General features: G+C 56.9%; 1 protein-coding gene across 11 annotated transcripts in view; it reads right to left on the bottom strand.

Moving 5' to 3' along the window:
• The window catches only part of PDE1C (phosphodiesterase 1C), a 436,629-nt gene that overhangs the window by 294,115 nt on the left and 122,903 nt on the right, over positions 1–19,611 (bottom strand). For 9 of the 11 annotated variants that reach the window (XM_066354394.1, XM_066354395.1, XM_066354396.1 and 6 more), the window contains one exon: positions 5,811–5,861. The exons of 1 other annotated variant lie outside the window; for it this stretch is intronic. In XM_066354394.1, coding sequence (XP_066210491.1) covers positions 5,811–5,861 — 51 coding nt within the window. Of the gene's footprint in view, positions 1–5,810; positions 5,862–14,279; positions 14,351–19,611 lie in introns of those variants that run through there. One more of the 11 variants, XM_066354404.1, reaches the window with a different exon arrangement.

The following is a 19,611-nucleotide window of genomic DNA, read 5'->3' as shown; positions in this document are numbered from 1 at the left end:
ATGGGTTTTCTTCACCGTCTCACCCAACTGGCTTCACATCTTTTTTTTTTTTTTTTTTTTTTTTTTATTTTTCTGAAGCTGGAAACGGGGAGAGACAGTCAGACAGACTCCCGCATGCACCCAACCGGGATCCACCCGGCACGCCCACCAGGGGCGATGCTCTGCCCACCAGGGGGCGATGCTCTGCCCCTCCGGGGCATCGCTCTGCAGCGACCAGAGCCACTCTAGCGCCTGGGGCAGAGGCCAAGGAGCCATCCCCAGCGCCCGGGCCATCTTTGCTCCAATGGAGCCTTGGCTGCGGGAGGGGAATAGAGAGACAGAGAGGAAAGAGGGGGTGGGGGTGGAGAAGCAAATGGGCGCTTCTCCTATGTGCCCTGGCCGGGAATCGAACCCGGGTCCCCCGCACTCCAGGCCGATGCTCTACCGCTGAGCCAACCGGCCAGGGCTGGCTTCACATCTTGATCTCCCTTCCTATCTCGCCCTCTTGACTAGGGAAACACACACCAATTGCAAACCAAGCAATTCTTCCAAACGTTCCGAGAATTGCAGGTGCGAATGTGAGACTTTCAACAGAATCTGCACCACTTCCGGGGGAGGGGCTGTCCGTAGCTTAGTCTGGATGCTGTCCCCTTGAGGTGCGCACTGCACAGCTGACCAGACGGCACCACTGAAGTCCGCCCTGGGCTTCAGCCCAAGGCTCAGCCAGGCCGAAAGCACAGCGACACCACTGCAACACCTGAGTCTGCTTGCCTAGCCCGGAAGGGGTGTCTTCTTATTCCTAGGAGGGAAATGGCCTTCATAAAGGAGGAGGAGGAGGAGGAGGAGGAGGAGGAGGAGAGAGAAGGAGCCAGGGGTGGTAGGCCAGCAGCTGCACAGGTAAAGTGGCCTTTAAAGAAAGTATTGCATGGACATGGATATAGAAAATGTTTATTTCTAAGTACTGGTGTTGGGATCCATGAAGGGCTGCGGAGAACAGAACTATGAGTTTGAATGGTCAGCATGCTACGGCATACCGGGATCTCTCTCGTGGGTCCCTAATCTTCAGTCAAATTCTGCTTTGACCAACAGCCTCCGTTTATTCCCAAAGAGGAGAAAAAGGACGGGGCTTTGTCCCACATCTGAGTCTATTTCAGGACGGATGTGACAACAGTCAGAAGCAGGCAGAGGGAAGCAGCGAACGGCAGTGGATACCAGGGCACGGAGAACACTGGGTCAGCCCAGGTGTTCGTGGAAAACAGTGGGCACTGCTCTAACCTTCCAAAGGGCACACAACAGTGAGTGGAGCCCGCCTGCCCGGATCCAATGCACCAGGAGCTCCCCAACTGACATCTGGGTCACAGATCATCCACAGACCCTAAAAGCTACTTAGAATATCATCAGACAGTCCCCGCTGGTGAGCCGGTGGCTAACATAACTAAGGACCAAGTAACGTAGTGTACATATTCAAACGCTCGATCACATACATTCAAAAGGAGAAAAGTGAAGGGGGTCTCAGTCTCCAAACTCTCTCCTCTCTCTCTCTCTCCCTCCCTCTCTCTCTCTCTCTCTGTTTCCCTCTCTGTTACTCTCTCCGGTCCTTCCCTGTGACAATCAACACTCTTCCGGGCCAAGGAGAGTGTCCGCACTGACCGGGCTCCTGCCAGAGCTCCTGACCCCTGACACGGATGCCACAGAGAAGATTCAAGTTTTCCCGGGGGGTGTGGGGGGTGTGCACTCTGGACATGTTTCAAATCCACAGCGATGGCTTGATATTTCTGTTTGCCGAGCCAAGCAGCTGCCAGGCTGGTAACGACAGCCTGTGACAGAAGGACGGAGACAGCAGTAAGATCAAGCGGGGAGCCCTGGTGGTCAGGCAAACATCCTGGGGGGACACAGGCTGGGCAGTAACTGTGCTTCTGAAGCACGAATATGTGACGACAAAAACTAGAGTTTGGCCCTGGCCGGTTGGCTCAGCGGTAGAGCGTCGGCCTGGCGTGAGGGGGACCCGGGTTCGATTCCCGGCCAGGGCACATAGGAGACGCGCCCATTTGCTTCTCCACCCCCCCTCCTTCCTCTCTGTCTCTCTCTTCCCCTCCCGCAGCCAAGGCTCCATTGGAGCAAAGATGGCCCGGGCGCTGGGGATGGCTCCTTGGCCTCTGCCCCAGGCGCTAGAGTGGCTCTGGTCGCAACACAGCGATGCCCCAGATGGGCAGAGCATCGCCCCCTGGCGGGCAGAGCTTCGCCCCTGGTGGGCGTGCTGGGTGGATCCCGGTCGGGCACATGCGGGAGTCTGTCTGACTGTCTCTCCCCATTTCCAGCTTCAGAAAAATACACACACAAAAAAAAAAACTAGAGTTTGAAGATGGTGGCACATGTTTGTGGCAGAGGTTGGAGGGGCCAGCCAAGGAGCTCTCCTAATAAAAGCTTGGGGTGGAGGGAGACGGCCAGGATCTTAGGAGGAGGAAGGATTCTATTCAAGTGATGATGCAGAACAGCGTCGGTTCCAAGATCCGTGTGGGGAGATCACCCAGCCATCTCCTCCTTATCGCCATCAGCGCCCCAAGCGCCTCCAATAGAAGTAACAACATACCATTCGCTAATAAGGACAGTTGATACTTGCTCTGTCTTCTTTATATGTCACTACAAATGGCTATAAAAAAAACAACCTGCTAACTGTATTATTCTGTGATATATAAAGTAAATACAAACACCGTACTGCTCTGCCCCCTGGCTTCTGCCTCTCCATCCGTCAGCACCACCGTGGAACCAGTGGTTCCGGGCTTGGGCGTGCACCAGGCCATTGACAGAATCGGCTCCAACACGGGGAGCCACCCCAGAGGTTTCTGACTCAGCAGATCTGGTAAAGGACCCGCGTTCTTGTATTTCTGACCAGCTCCCAGGGACCCCACTCTGAGGACCACGGAGCTAGACTCTGCCCCTAACACGAGCCTTTCAACGAAGTCCTCAGCCCTTCCTACCGGGAAACCTGGAGCCGCCACGTGGGAGGACCACCTCCTGCTGGAACGGGCGGGGAGCGGAGACGCTCAGGCCTTGAATACCGTCGTGGTGGAGTCGAGAGCCTCACACAGGGTCTGGACTTCTTAGGAAGGGGTGGAGCTCTTTAAAACAAATCCGAGAACCTCCAGACCTGGTCCCTGCCCTGTCCTGGGCCCAGTCCACGGAGGACATGCCCTGAGAACACGGAATTCCCAGCCGCCAGCCCGGCCGCCGCTCACAGCATTTCTCAGCCCGCGCCGCCCCCGAGGGACCCTCGGCTTGCTCTCAGCATCCTGGCTCCACAGCGCACCCACCGCCACCTCCAGCCGCCGCTGCTGCCCCAGGCCCTCCGGCTGGGACGAGCGGGGTGGGGGAGTGCTCTGGCTGGACTCCGGCACTCCGTCGGACACGATCTGGGGTCTGTCCCGGGCATCACCATGTAACAGGTGCTGGCACACCCCTTAGCCCAATGCCAGGGTTCACCCTCACCGCCATTCCTCTCTGCCCGGGAGGACCGTTCACCCAGCCGGGACCAAACACCCAAACACGAGGTGACCGCCCTGGGCTTTATCACGCATCCCCGCAAAGTCCTCCTCCTGCAGCTGCTCCGCAGAATAACCTGTTTTTCCCGCTATCCAGATTTTTACATCCCAAAGCAAAAGAGGCCAGATTTGGCTGCCTTTTCTTACTGCTTCGGATACCATTATTTTCTTTTCGACCACGGCTCATCTCGGGAGGAGAAATTCTTCTCCCCTCAGTGCGGGAAGCAATCACAACCCCAGAATGGAGCTGCCCGGCTCACAAGCTTCTGGGTCGATGCCCTCCCCGCGTGGCCCCCATCCCCACACAAGCTGTCCCAATGCCCTCGGCTCTCCACAAAGGCTTCTCTGTCGCAGAGTGGAGCCTCTGTGGAGGCTCCCGGAACAGAGACGCACATCAAACCCTGGGCTTCTCCTGCCGCCTGGTGGCCATGTCTGAGCACTGCAAGGCCTCTGTGCCTTGAGAAGTTATACCGGTTTGGTTTGGGGTTTTGTTTTTTGGTTTTATGGTAAGGGGGGGGGGGGGGGTTGGGGGGGGGGGGTTGAGATGTAACTGACATATAACATTCTATTAGTTTCAGTTTTACAACATAATGCTTTCACGCTTGTATACATTTTGAAATAATTCAGAGTGAAGATCACAATAAGTCTAGTTAACATCCATCACCACACACAGTGACACTTTTTTTTCTTGTGATAAGAACTTTCTAGATCTACGTCTCTTAGCCACTGCAAATATATAATATGTTATTAACTACGACGACCACACTGTACTCACTTCATATTTCATGACTTCGGTTTTCGCTTCTTTAGATTCCACATATAAGATTGCAGTTTTTGTCTTTCTCTGTCTGACTTACTTCACTCAGCATAATGAACATGGGTGGACCTTGAGGGCTTTGGCATTTTGCTAAGATTAGAAGTTTCCTTCTCGGTCCTGGCCAGTGGCTCAATGGATAGAGTGTCAGTCCAGCATATGGGCATCCCAGGTTTGATTCCCGGGCAGGGCACACAGGAGAAGTGACCATCTGCTTCTCTCCCTCTTTCCTTCCTGTGGCCATGGCTCCAAGCTCTAAGGACAGCTAGGTTGGTCTGAGCGTGTCTGCCTCAGGTGCTAAAAGGAGCTTGATACTCGAGCATCAACCCCAGATGGGGTTGCTGGGTAGATCCTGGTCAGGGCGCATGCAGGAGTCTGCCTCCCTATCTCCCTTCCTCTCACCTTAAAAAATAAATAAATAAAAGATGTTTCCTTCTCTCTATGTTAACCCTCCCCCGGCCCTGCTCACTTTCCAGGCCTCTGCTCACGCTTGTCCCCCACCAGGTCTCCCTTGAAGCCACTCCCAGCACAGGTCAGAGGAGCCCTCACTCACCTGCCGCCCTCGCCAGAATTCCCCTCCACACTCTGAGTTATAGCCATTCACCTCTCCACCTCTCTGATTAGACTGTGAGCTCTTTGAAGACAAAACTTACTCATCTGTGTCTCCAGGGCTGGGCACAGAAACATCTTCCAAATATACGTGGAAGGGAGGGCGGGAAGGAGAGGGAGGAGGTGACTCAGGGAAATAGTATAACGTCACGACAACCCCCCACACCGCCGGAGCCCTCGGGCAGGCCGTGTGCTTCACAGTCTTTATCCCAGATGATCAGGACCAACAGCCACCTCTGGGCACCCAGCCCACCCAGCCTGAGACCCTAAGTCCTGTGCCAAGAAAAACCATTCCACCCGTCCAGCTTCAGAATGTCAGCGAACTCAGGTCAAGTCCGTGGAGCTGGCGCCCGGTCCACCTCGGGCGGCCATGACGCTTTCACAGCGTGTGGGCCTTGCCGCCTGCAAACGTTCCCACACTCCTCTCTCTGTCTTCACGAAAAGCCCTCCCCCCCACACACAGGGCACTCGGAGGGCTCCCCAAGCAGCGCCTCTCAGACTCAGACACGCACAGAAGTCACCCCAGGACCTGTAACCACGCAGGCTCTGCTCAGCAGGTCGGGGTGAGCCTGGGGCTCTGCATTCCTCCCAACCCCCCGGGGCAATGTCTGTTCTGCTCCCCGGACCCCACCTGGAACAGCGAGGCCTGGGACGGTTAGACAGACCAGCAGTTCTCGGGATTAGACAGACAACAGCAAGGACTAGCTCGGCCAGGATGGGGCTCGCGGGGAATACGGACGCGGGGAGGACATCTTATAGAACTCGTTGTTGGCAGTGTTTTACAGGCACTCGGCAGGATGACGAGGGCGAGCTGAGTGGGCAGAAGGGCCCCTGAGGGAGCCCAGGAAAGGAGTGAAAGGTTTACTCACGGGAGAAGCGGGCGAGTGGTCTGGCAGCCTTGTCTCCAGCTTCGTTGGCAACTGGAAAAACAAAAGTTGGGAGGATGCACTTAAGAACAAGGCACAGGTGTGTAAACAGAACAGGCCAGCCTGCCGCTAACGCCCCGGGTGGTCTGACAGCAAGCTCTGCCCGAGAGCCTTTGTAAGACAACAGAAACCACCGCGCTTCTGCGCTCCCTGTCTCTCCAGCTCTGCTCTCGGCGCCTAAGCGAGGTCAGGGGTCTCGATCCCTTTGATTAGGACACGGGAACGAAGCTGGAGGAGACCTAACCGGTGTTGAGCTCTCCGGGCCTGCAGGAACGAACCGGCTCGTGTCCGCGTTGTAAGAGTCACGCGGCCCTGGCTTCCGAGCCCGGGCACGTCTGTCTGTCCTTCTGGCCCAGGCTGCCTCTCATCACGCTGTCCCCCAACCACCTGCCGTAAGTCCGATCAGCTCAGAGGAGGAATGGGGACGCGGAGGAGGCAGGGGTGTCAGGAGATAACAAGGTTGGACGTTATTAAGAAGGATATTTAAATTTAGGCACTAACCAACAGGGGGCTTCCACATGTACAAACTTTGTCATGTCCCTGGAGTCATTATCCATACCCCCTCCATTATATATTATAAACACCACCACGGGCGTTTCACACGTACACAGTCCACAGGCGTGGGTATCTGTGGTCCCCCTGAATGAAGAGCCAGAGCAGTCCAGCAGGAAAACCTGTTCATTTTCGTTTAGAAAGAGAACCTTTGCCCTGGCCGGTTGGCTCAGCGGTAGAGCGTCGGCCTGGCGTGCGGGGGACCCGGGTTCGATTCCCGGCCAGGGCACATAGGAGAAGCGCCCATCTGCTTCTCCACCCCCCCCCTTCCTCTCTGTCTCTCTCTTCCCCTCCCGCAGCCAAGGCTCCATTGGAGCAAAGATGGCCCGGGTGCTGGGGATGGCTCCTTGGCCTCTGCCCCAGGCACTCGAATGGCTCTGGTCGCAGCAGAGCGACGCCCTGGAGGGGCAGAGCATCGCCCCCTGGTGGGCGTGCCGTGTGGATCCCGGTCGGGTGCATGCGGGAGTCTGTCTGACTGTCTCTCCCCATTTCCAGCTTCAGAAAAATACAAAAAAAAAAAAAAAAAAAAAAAGAAAAGAAAGAGAACCTTTGACACAGAGGCGGAACAAAGAGGGTTGCCAATGTAACCGTTGAAGGTAGGAGAGCTTTCAGCAGCAGGACCAAAGGAATGACTGCTCCATAAATAGAGCCATCATTTTGCAAAGAATGGAAGGAGTTCAAAAGATTTCTTTCACTTCACCCTCTCACAAAGGTAAACATTTTTTAATTTGCTCCACGTGGGCAGTTTTTTACAGGAAAGGGTTCAATGGCCATCTACCGTGTTTCTGCCACGGGCCTGGCCCCCAGGTCTCCTGGATTCTGTGAGTTACAAACCAGACGTTATGCAAAATGACCAGCAGGGGGAGGTGACATTGCATCCTGCTCCCGGGATCTCTCCACCCAGCAATTCAGAAGGAAAGGGACAGACAGACAGACAGACAGGAGGAGGGTACAGGGGAACGAGCCCTAGTTAGGTATAGAGAGGCGTTTCCCTGTCCTCGAGTCCAAAGTCTGTCTTCTTTGGAAAATAAAGCAAGGATTTTTCTTTTCCAAAATATTCACCATAGAAGCTGATGGGCTACTTTTAAAGTAGGATTACAAAGAGCGTGCAGCCGCAGAGAACACCGGCGCCCACTAACACCTTCAGCATGGAGAGCCCTGCTTTCCCCGTGGGGAGGGGGGGTGGGGGTACCACAGTCGCTATGACAGGCAGCGGCTGCCAATGCACTCCTCTCCCCCCACCCTCTCCTGGGGTGGGAACTGCTGGCCCAGATCTGCCTCACGGCAGGGGAGGCTGGGATCCGATCCAGGTCAGTGGAGCACCGGGAGAGCTGTCTCTGCCCAGAAGGACCCTGGAGCCTGCTCTCAGCATTATTCTCCTAGACGCAGACCCAATGCCACACTCCCTGTTAAGTGATGTTAACCCGCGACCCAGCTACCTTGGCCAGGTATGGAACACCTGGCCGCACCTATGCTTCTCGGCTCACTGTATTGCCTAATGCAGGGGTCCCCAAACTTTTTACACAGGGGGCCAGTTCACTGTCCCTCAGACCGTTGGAGGACCGGACTATAAAAAAAAAACTATGAACAAATCCCTATGCACACTACACATATCTTATTTTAAAGTAAAAAAACAAAACGGGAACAAATACAATATTTAAAATAAAGAACAAGTAAATTTAAATCAACAAACTGACCAGTATTTCAACGGGAACTATGCTCCTCTCACTGACCACCAATGAAAGAGGTGCCCCTTCCGGAAGTGTGGCGGGGGCCGGATAAATGGCCTCAGGGGGCCGCATGCGGCCCGCGGGCCATAGTTTGGGGACCCCTGGCCTAAAGCATCCTGGTCGTGGGCTCTGAGCTGAGAACCCAAACACGCCCTACACTTCGCTCCTGCTGCCCCTCCTCGGGACACCCTCCCTACTGCACCTGCCGGCTACTGCTGCTCCACCTGCTGTTCCACCTGCCCGGCTACTGCTGCTCCACCTGCCCGGCTACTGCTGCTGCTCCACCTGCCCGGCTACTGCTGCTGCTCCACCTGCCCGGCTACTGCTGCTGCTCCACCTGCCCGGCTACTGCTGCTGTTCCACCTGCCCGGCTACTGCTGCTCCACCTGCCCGGCTACTGCTGCTGTTCCACCTGCCCGGCTGCTGCTGCTGTTCCACCTGCCCGGCTGCTGCTGCTGTTCCACCTGCCCGGCTGCTGCTGCTGTTCCACCTGCCCAGCTGCTGCTGCTCCACCTGCCCAGCTGCTGCTGCTCCACCTGCCCGGCTACTGCTGCTGCTCCACCTGCCCAGCTGCTGCTGTTCCACCTGCCCGGCTGCTGCTGCTCCACCTGCCTGGCTACTGCTGCTGCTCCACCTGCCCGGCTACTGCTGCTGTTCCACCTGCCCAGCTGCTGCTGCTCCACCTGCCCAGCTGCTGCTGCTCCACCTGCCCGGCTGCTGCTGCTGTTCCACCTGCCCAGCTGCTGCTGCTCCACCTGCCCAGCTACTGCTGCTGTTCCACCTGCCCGGCTACTGCTGCTCCACCTGCTGTTCCACCTGCCCGGCTACTGCTGCTCCACCTGCCCTGCTGCTGCTGCTCCACCTGCCCGGCTACTGCTGCTCCACCTGCTGTTTCACCTGCCGCTACTGCTGCTCCACCTGCTGTTCCACCTGCTGGCTACTGCTGTTCCACCTGCCGCTACTGCTGCTCCACCTGCTGTTCCACCTGCTGGCTACTGCTGTTCCACCTGCCGCTACTGCTGCTCCACCTGCTGCTCCACCTGCTGTTCCACCTGCTGTTCCACCTGCTGGCTACTGCTGTTCCACCTGCCGCTACTGCTGCTCCACCTGCTGCTCCACCTGCTGGCTACTGCTGTTCCACCTGCCGGCTACTACACCACATCCTTTCAGATCGGGGGAGCCATCCATTTCCTAAAAGCTTCCCTGGTGCCCGCCACACCTTCTCCATCTCACACATCTATGCCCTCAGTTCTGACTCCCCTTCCAGCCAGTGCTTCTCAAACTTCGGGCATTAACCACCAGGAAGGTTGTTCAAACAGCTGGCAGGTTCATTAAGATGCAGGTTCTGACCCAGTGGGTGCAGGGTGAGGCCGGAGAATTTGCATCTCTACCAGGTTCCCAGGTGACCTACTGAGGATGCTGGTTGGGGATCCTATCATGAGAACAACTGCTCTCAACTACCCCCCCCCCCCAAGGTGAGGGCCATAACTTTTCACCTTTGTACTTCCGGTCTTGTGAACAGTAGCTGGCACACAGAATAATGCGTTCAGTCCGTGTTTTTAGAACTGAATGAGGGAGACAGAGTCCAAACCAATGGCCACAGATGGCTGAGTAGATCCAGACCTCAGACGGACTTCCAGAGGGCTGTAAAAATCCCACCTGTGTTTTGTTTCGTCTCACGGTCCTTCATTTGTAAACAATTAGTTTCCTACATTTAAAAAAAAAAAATCAAGGAGATTGCAAATATAAATGCAGAGTGTCGGCCTTTCTCAATGACCGGGCACTGTCCAGTCCACAGGCCAGCAATGGGGCGCCAGCAAGACGCCCCCTGCAGGTGGTTCCGCCTTCCTGCATGTTCAGGGGGCAGCTCTGGGCCGGACGTTGCTGGGCTTTCTACACTCTCGGTATGGTCCAGAAGGCAAGTAAAAACAGGAGCTCTTAGAGAATGAAAATAAAAGAATGAAACTAAACCTCAACAGAGACCAGCCCTAGGAAAAGGGGTTGTGGGCCAGGCTTGCCAAGCCCCTTGGACCCCCGCCACACGCTGCCCAGACGTGCCCCACAGACTGCGTGCGTGCCAGGGCCCCTGACCCGCAGGGGGGTCTTCCCACAGGGCTGTTTGCCTTTTATTTTAGAAAAGCGCAGCACACTTTAACAGTCAAGCAGATGTCCCGTCTACCAGGTACTACTAGAACATAAAAATGATGGTGCAGATTTAAGGAAAATTATCCACGTCATACTGTTGGGCAAAGCACACAGACCGGTATGCGTTGCTGATTTCGTTGATTTCGTTGATGCAGAATTCTATGTCGAGGCTACATGTACACAGAGGCACAGAGAAATGGGCGGGAAGGTACGCATGCACCCGACACAGTAACAGATATACCTCCTGTGTGCTGGCCTTCGGAGAGATTTTCAGCCTGTGTGCGTGTGTGTGTGTGTGTGTGCGCACGCGCTTTTCTATATAAACTCAATGGTTCACGATAAGCATTACCGTCCTAATAATTAGAAAATAAATTATTAAAGAAATCGAAAACAACCAACTAGTATTTTATTTATATAATTTTGGATACTGTCTATGTACGTTTGTTTGCTTATTTATATAAAATATGTTCCAGACTCAGGTTTTAGAGCAGTCTTGGGTCACAGACTCCGGGGACTTTCCGGCTCTGGTGCAAGGAGACGCCTATAAAACTCGAGAAAGGACTCGCCCACCCCCTCTCCGTGAGGTCCCACGGTGGTCGGCAGCCCTGGCCACACATCAGGATCGCCTAGGGGACTTGAGAAGTCCTGGAGCCCGGGCCACACCCCAGGCCGAGCAGACGGGTCCGGGGACGGAAGAGGAGACCCAAGCGTCAGGACGAGTCCGTCTCCTGGGCGATTCCGAAGGGCAGCCATGGCTCCGAGGCACCAATAAATGGCGTAACTTCGAATACCTTTATCCAAGCAATATCCGGGGAGGAAGCGGAGGCGCGGGGTCCTTCAGGAATACTTACCCCAGCTCAGTTCTTTTCAGGCTGCTGCTGTTTTGTCACTACGACCTGCACAGACACGGCTCCAAGAAACACTCGACCGTGAAGACCGCCAACATATATAAGTGCGGGGATCGATCAGTGGGCCGCTCGCCGCCTGCTGAAGGGCTCTTTATAAAAGCAGTCCCCGCCCCGTCATGTGTGGAGAGGGTGCCAGCACGAGGCTCGGGGCCTGGCTGGACTCTGAGCAGCACGCCCACGGCGGGCTTCGCTCCGCGCTGAGAGGCGAGCAGGCCAGGGAGGCAAGCGGTGCCTCTCAGCTCGGGTTCGCCCACGTGGGACCCGCTAGGGCGCTAGCTTTCAGATGGCGGTGATGGTGGTGATGGTGAAGACAGGGATGAAGATAATGCCGAGTCCTTGGTCCCACCCCAGATCCACTGAATCAGAACCCTTGTAAGCGGGGACAGGATCCTAGGATTAATCACCTGCCTCAGAAGCTGCATTCGTATCGGCAAAGCGGCACCCTGAGGGAAGTGTTCCCCTGGTGTGTGTGCTGTATGTCCCCTGCCCCCCGCACCCCCCCAAAAAATGGCCGGAAACAAATCTGGAAACCAGAGCTCCCCACGGCGATGAGAGGGAGGACAGCAGGTGAGACAGGAAGTTAGCGCAAAGCAGTGGCCCGGGGCAAAGAAGGTGGCTCTGATGTCCCAGCTGACACTCCAGGCCACCGACACTCCAGGCCATTGGAACAGGACAGGGCAGGGCAGTCCAAACAGTTGTGGCGGTGGCCTGAGCAGGTGCACACTGTTTTGTAACCAAAACTGGCACCAAAAACACTGCCACCCTTGTTTTGTAAGCCCTGGCACCTGGGCAAGCGTAAACGCAGCTGGGTGCTGGGTGCCAGGGGAAACATACCACCGGCATGCCAGGGTGGGGCAGGGGCGGGGCGGGCGGGGTGGGGCAGAGCCTGGCTCCCCGCAGGGCAGCCTGCCCCGCACTGCCTGCGGCTTCATCTCAGGCTCGGGGACCCCGCCCAGGGAGACCCTTTGTGAGGTCTGGTGGCTGGGAAGCCAGGCACAGGGGACTCCCAGGGAAGAACACAGACCTGGGATGAGGTCCCAGGCACCTTCCAGTTACTAGGAGGGGTGAAACTCAGGAGTGCTAGCAGGTGTCTGGCCTCACCGCACCCTGCCTTCCACCTGCAAAGTCCTGAGCAACAGCCAAGAGAACTGGATGGGACACTGGGGAGAAAGAGACTTGGTCCCAGGTCACCCTCAGCTCCCGTGCCTAGCTGTCACCTTCTAAGGAACACCTTCTATGAGTCTCTTATTAAGGTCACGGCTCCCAACTCCCCCTCCTCTGCCCCAGCGCCACCTCCCTTGTCTCCTAGTCTCCATACCCCCCCCTCTGCCCCAGCCCCCACCTCCCTTGTCTCCTCCTAGTCTCCATACCCCCCTCCTCTGCCCCAGCCCCACCTCCCTTGTCTCCTAGTCTCCATACCCCCCTCTGCCCCAGCCCCCACCTCCCTTGTCTCCTCCTAGTCTCCATACCCCCCTCTGCCCCAGCCCCCACCTCCCTTGTCTCCTCCAAGTCTCCATACCCCCTCCTCTGCCCCAGCCCCCACCTCCCTGTGTCACTAGTCTCCATACCCCCCCTCTGCCCCAGCCCCCACCTCCCTTGTCTCCTAGTCTCCATACCCCCCTCCTCTGCCCCAGCCCCCACCTCCCTTGCCTCCTAGTCTCCATACCCCCCTCCTCTGCCCCAGCCCCCACCTCCCTTGTCTCCTAGTCTCCATACCCCCCCTCTGCCCCAGCTCCCACCTCCCTTGTCTCCTAGTCTCCATACCCCCCCTCTGCCCCAGCCCCCACCTCCCTTGTCTCCTAGTCTCCATACCCCCCCTCTGCCCCAGCCCCCACCTCCCTTGTCTCCTAGTCTCCATACCCCCCCTCTGCCCCAGCCCCCACCTCCCTTGTCTCCTAGTCTCCATACCCCCCCTCTGCCCCAGCCCCCACCTCCCTTGTCTCCTAGTCTCCATACCCCCTCCTCTGCCCCAGCCCCCCCTCCCTTGTCTCCTAGTCTCCATACCCCCCCTCTGCCCCAGCCCCCACCTCCCTTGTCTCCTAGTCTCCATACCCCCTCCTCTGCCCCAGCCCCCACCTCCCTGTGTCACTAGTCTCCATACCCCCCCTCTGCCCCAGCCCCCACCTCCCTTGTCTCCTAGTCTCCATACCCAGTGACAGGCTTGCTGCCTTTCTCCTTCCCCACAAGCACAGACTGTCTGCCAGGGTAAAACCCACTATATCGCCAGGTCCTAAATGCCCGGCACACAGTATTTACTGTACGGATAGTGGCCAGCTGTCCACCGACCCACCAGGCAGAGTGCAACGGGCCAAGAGTTGGAAACACCAGAGGAGAAAGGAGCCAGAGTATTAACACGCACCGAGCACTTCCGCGTGTTGTGAGTGCCCGCTCGGCCCTTCAGAAACAGCTGTCGAAAACTGACCGGACTGCAGCTACCAGGGGAAGCTGCGGACAACCGGTCACAGCCCTGCCTTCACACTGAGTGAGATGTCACTGCCGTCTGACAGACAGACGGGACCCCAGAGCTCAGAAAGGTCGGGCGGCTTCTCCAAGACCACACAGCTGTGAGGCAGAACTCCAGTCCAAACCCAGGTGTACGTGGCCCCAGTGCCCAAGTCCTTTCCATGCAGGATTCAGCCTTCCAAGACAGGAGCTGTGCCCCAGAGAAGGCCACCCTTAAAGGAAAGTGTCACTGAAGACGGACTTTGTCCCCATGCCTCTCACCGCAGTAAGGGCCATGTACCAGCCTTCAGAGGTCGGGGAAGGTCACCTGCCTGGGGTCTCGTATCCCACACAAGCCCCGGAGACTGTCAGTCGAGAGAGGCCTTTTTGTAAGGTGGGCACAGGGGACCAGTACCCACAGCACTGGGACCCTGAAGAGGGAGGAGCTAATTACAAAGGGAAGAGCTTCCTTGCCACGTTCATGCAAGAGTCCCAGCTACCAGGTGTCTCCCCAAACCCCATGAAACCTCCCCCAGGTAGAAAATAGAACAAGGGAATAGAAACAAGAATCAAATTCATCTCAGCATGAAAAGCAGTCCGAGTCGTACACACAGCCCCTAGGAGGCAAAACCTACTCGCTTTCACAGGCGAGGAAACTGACATCCCGAGAGATCCAGTGGCTTGTCCAAGGTCAGACCGGGGTCCAAGGTCAGGAAGCGGAGCTGGAAACGTCACCCATTTCCTCCAGCTCCCGGCCCAGCATTCTCAGAGAAGGGGATCCAGCCTGCCCCTGACTCCCACGCAGTGACTCGTCAAGGGTGAAGGAAAGGGTTTGGCTTCCTCTGTTCCCATTTGGTTAAATAAGTATTAATGCATGCAACCCCCGGAACCCGTTTTAAGCATCAGAGCGTATAACTGTGATTGGCGATGGCCAAATCAGGTGTTGTGTTGAGAAGGCTTTTCTGATGCTGAGACTAAGCTTAGCAAGATGCGTCTGTGACTCCTGACCAAAGCCTGCCGAGGCAGGGCGGGCAAGGGAGGGGAAGGTAGGACAGGTAGATAGGAAAACCCACCCGCCAGGTGGCAGGGAACATAAAAGGACAGGCCCACAAATGGATACTTCACAAGGATAACCGAGTTCGTTCAAATAGTACATAAAATATGCTTTTGGAGTTGCTTAAAGTGAGCAACACCATATAATATTTGAAAAGCAGACTAAGAACGTCACATTCACTACCTAAGTTTATCTTCATAGCACCTCTGGAGGATACTGCTATGATTTCCCCATTTTCCAGATGTGGAAACCGAGTCTTTGAGAACGAAAATAAATTGCCTGAGATGAAGCGTCTAGCAAGTGGCACATCTGGAAACGGGGCCAGTGCTTTGGACCCCGGTGCCCCCCATCCCACATTCCACCCCCGAAAGTCTGTACTACGTGTGAGCACTGCTGCCAAGAGCGGCCGGAGAGGCCCGGGCTCCCCCGCACTCAGCCCCCGCACTCAGCCCGCCCCCCCCCCCGCACTCAGCCCCCGCACCCAGCCCCCCCCCCCCCCCCCCGCACTCAGCCCCGGCACTCAGCCCCCCCCGCACTCAGCCCCCCCCCCGCACTCAGCCCCCCCCACACACTCAGCCCCGGCACTTAGCCGCACTTAGCCCCCCCCCGCACTTAGCCCCCCCCCCCCCCGCACTCAGCCCCCCCCACTCAGTCCCCGCACTCAGCCCCCCCCCACTCAGTCCCCGCACTCAGCCCGCCCCCCCCGCACTCAGCCCCCCCACACACTCAGCCCACCCCCCCACACACACTCAGCCCCCTACATTCAGCCCCTCCCCCGCACTCGCCCCCCCCCCCCCCGCCCCGCACCCCCCCCCCCGCCCCCCCCCCCCCCCCCCCCCCCCCCCCCCCCCCCCCCCCCGCACTCAGCCCCCGCACTCAGCCCGGTCAGAAGCTGGGCAGAGAAACACGCTGCACTGGGCTCCCCGGGGAACAGAGCTCGGCTGTCCGGCTGGACCGTGAGCCCAGCAACAGAAGAGGCATCGGCCGCCCTCAGCCTGCGTCCTTCCCTCCTCCTCCCACCAGACACGCCTGGCACGGCCTCATTACACCTCCCGGGCCAACCTGGCTGTCTAGTCGACTCTGAATCAGGCTCTCACACAAAAGAAAATAAAAATCAATTTGTGGCGACGACCCATCGGGGCTGACAGTTGAGAGTGGCACCTCTCAGGCCCTGCCCACCTCTAGAAATGGGCAAACCCTGCGGAGCTGCACGCTGCCCGCTGGACGGCGGAGAGGCCCCGGCTCCCTGAGCCCGGAGCGTCCAGAAACACAGACCGAAGAAAAATCAGATAAGCCTCGCCAACCAGAGAAGGCAGCTTCCGGAACCGTGTTTCCTTTACTTTTTTTTTTTTCTTTTTCAATTTAGAGGAATATGGGTCAGATAGCAAAGGCTCATATAATACATGTCTTTCTTATCTGGTCGTGACTTGAAACATTTTTTTATTAAGCTGTATCCTACTCCAGTCCACAAACGTATTTTATTTCTTCTTGTCTCGCTGCACCAGTCCTTTACAGAACCAAGTGGGATGTCCATAAAAAATGAAATGCGGCCCTGGCCGGTTGGCTCAGTGGTAGAGAGTCGGCCTGGCGTGCAGGGGACCCGGGTTCGGTTCCCGGCCAGGGCACATAGGAGAAGGGCCCATCTGCTTCTTCACCCCTCCCCCTCTCCTTCCTCTCTGTCTCTCTCTTCCCCTCCCGCAGCCAAGGCTCCATTGGAGCAAAGATGGCCCGGGCGCTGGGGATGGCTCCTTGGCCTCTGCCCCAGGCGCTAGAGTGGCTCTGGTCGCAACAGAGCGACCCCCCCCCCCCCCCGAGGGGCAGAGCATCGCCCCCTGGTGGGCAGAGCGTCGCCCTCTGGTGGGCGTGCCGGGTGGATCCCGGTCGGGCGCATGCAGGAGTCTCTCTGACTGTCTCTCCTCGTTTCCAGCTTCAGAAAAAAACAAAAAAAAAAGGGGAGGGGATGCATTTATTTTGATCACTCCTTGCCTCCTTTTCCCTGACCCCCTTTCCAAGTGGCCGACCTTCACGGCTTCCTGCTGCTCAGATTAAAGTCTATTAACCTCTAATGAGTGCCCGTGAGCCTCCTCCTTCCTGTCACCGGGCTGGATTCGAGGACGGGTGTAACTGGTCCTTGGATGGCCAGGAGCCCACCCGAGACTGGGGCCCTGTTACCGAGCCTCCTGACACGGATCGCTGGCGTTGTTGCCATACGAACTGATCACAGTCCCTGGCAGTCCGGTGGCAATCACCTGGCCGAGCCAGCAGCCCTGCCCTCGGGAACCTCCCTGGGGAAGCACAGAACTAACACATGGCACGGCCCAGACTCTGTCAGCTGCTGGAATAAGAGGGTCTCTGTTCACAGAACAGAGAGGTCACGGTGACCCTGACTGAGGAGCAGCAACAGGGCTTCTGGACACCTGGGTCAGAGCCAGTGAGGTGGAGAGGGTGGCGAAGCCGCCCCAGGGCGGAGGAAGGAGAGTGTGGTACCTTTCAGATCCTGGGAGCAGGCGAGATGCACCAGCTACACCGTATATCTCTCCTTTCACGGGCAAGAGAAGCTTCCTGTTGAGAAAGGGCGCAGCAGCAAGCCGCCCAAGGACAGCAGTATATCTGGATAGCGATGAAAAGGCCTCTGGCTGCCACTCCACCCTCTATCCTACTCCTGCCTGCAAACAGGTCGCCTCTGCAGATGGTCACGTGAACTTGTCTGAGAGCAGGTATCTAAGATGTTCTAGATTCAGGGGCTGGAACCCCGGCCCAGGGTCAGCAGTCATGCCACAGCACTGCCACCGCCGTGGACCCAAGTTCTTTCTGACGGTGACAGCCGGTGAGGCTCTTTCCAACCCGCCGGGTTGACACCACCCTGGACATCGGGCTGCAGGCTCACAGCAGGGGTGCCGCTCAACAGACCAAAGCGGTGCCCATTACAGGGTCCCCTACTACCCAGGCCTCATTAACCCCAGTGGAGTGAACCAGCCCAAGACGAATCACCAGCAGTTAAAGGGACCAGAAGTGTATGAGATGAAAACCCAACATCGAACTGGCTGCTCAATCTGTGAACTAGATAACTGCAGCCCACCCCAGACAGGCGCTGAGGAAAGGAGCATGTGGGGAGGGGGCGGGACACTAACCTGTACGAGCCCCCACTGCTCACCAGGCATGGCAGGGACACCACACCCGGAAGCCTCCGTCAATGTTCACACCATCCGATGTGGTGAGTATTACTATTCCTATTTTCAGGTGAGGAAACTGAGGTGCAGAAAAGTTAAGTCACCTGCCCCAATCAGGGCTAGGAAATGAGATTGCAGCTGAAACCCCACTTTGTGAGACCTTCTCTTCTCTCGGGTTCATATGGCTGGAAAGCACATTAAAAGCTGTCTGTCCAGCCCTGGCCAGTTGGCTCAGTGGTAGAGCATCGGCCCGGTGTGTGGAAGTCCTGGGTTTGATTCCCGGCCAGGGCACACAGGAGAAGCACCCATCTGCTTCTCCACCCCTCCCCCAGTCCTTCCTCTCTGTCTCTCTCTTCCCCTCCCGCAGCCAAGGCTCCATTGGAGCAAAGTTGGCCCGGGCGCTGAGGATGGCACTGTGGCCTCCACCTCAGGCGCTAGAATGGCTCCGGTTGCAACAGAGCAACGCCCCAGATGGGCAGAGCATTGTCCCCTGGTGGGCATGCGGGGTGGATCCCGGTCGGGCGCATGCGGAAGTTTGTCTGACTGCCTCCCGCTTCTAACTTTGGAAAAGACCAAAAAAAAAAAAAAAGCTGTCTGTCCAACAAATTGAAGGTCACCGATGGAAGGGGGTTGGGGGACTGGGTGAAAGAGGTGAAGCTATTAGGAAGCACACACTGCCAGGTATAAAAACAGCCACGGGGACATAAGTGCAGCATACGGAACACAGGACTATTGTAATAACTACATGTCATGTCAGATAGATGCTGGACTTGTAGGGGAAGCACTTCACAAGTCATTTGAATGTCTCACCAAGAGGCAGTACCCGCGAAACTCATGTAATATGTCAACTATAATTGAAGTTTTTTTTAAAATGAAAATAAAGATGTCTGGTTCAACTCCATGTGTCCTGCTGGATCCCTGACAACATCCCAGACGAGCAGGTGGCCGGCTCCTGCCTGCCTGCCCGACCTCAGGGAGCTCTTCTTCATGAGGGCGACATCTGTCTGAAGGTCCTCCTTCTGCCGCTCACGGAACGGGGCTGTGTCCGTCCTCCTGTGGCCCTTCCAACCTTCGATGACAGCTGCCAGGTCTCCGCCCCTCGGCCCTCTCTTCTCCAGGCTGACCGGCCCAGTTCCCTCCTCATTTGATAAAAATACCCCTAGGCTTTGACCCACAAGAGTAAAATCCACCAAATCACGGCCAAAAAAAGAGAGAAAGTATGTTTTATTTTAAATAAGCCCCAGCAAGCAGCTGCTTAACGACATTCCTTTCCACAGTGCTCCCCGGGCTGGGCCAAACCTCCACCTTCTCAGGCAAGACTATCCTCGGTTCTCAGGTGACGGTTCTCAGGTGACGTAAAGGACGCCCGAGCGCTGCCTCTGTGCTCTGCGCTGCTGCCATCAGAAGCCCTGCCTCTCAGACTTGCCCGGCAGTCACGGGAGGATACTGCGAAAATGCGGGCTCTAGTTCAGATGGACTGGGTGGGACCTGGGACTCTGCCTTCCAAACCAGCTCCCGGGCGATGCCAGTGGACCTGGGCGCGGCCCAGGGACCACACTCTGAGAAACAAGGTGGCCCAGGACAGCACCGCTCGGAAGAGGGCCGGTGAGCATGTCGTCTAAGCCGCCGCTGGCAAGCCACTGGGTGGTTCTGAATGTGCCCCCTTAGGGATCTTCATGTCCAATTCCCTTGTTTCTTTTAACAATTTTGTGCAAAAAAAAAAAAAAAACTGTTAACAGCACG

Source organism: Saccopteryx leptura, chromosome 12 (genome assembly GCF_036850995.1).
Source record: "Saccopteryx leptura isolate mSacLep1 chromosome 12, mSacLep1_pri_phased_curated, whole genome shotgun sequence".
NCBI lineage: Eukaryota > Metazoa > Chordata > Mammalia > Chiroptera > Emballonuridae > Saccopteryx > Saccopteryx leptura.
Note: the sequence above shows the minus strand (reverse complement) of the source record. Positions and strands in the feature narration are given on the sequence as shown.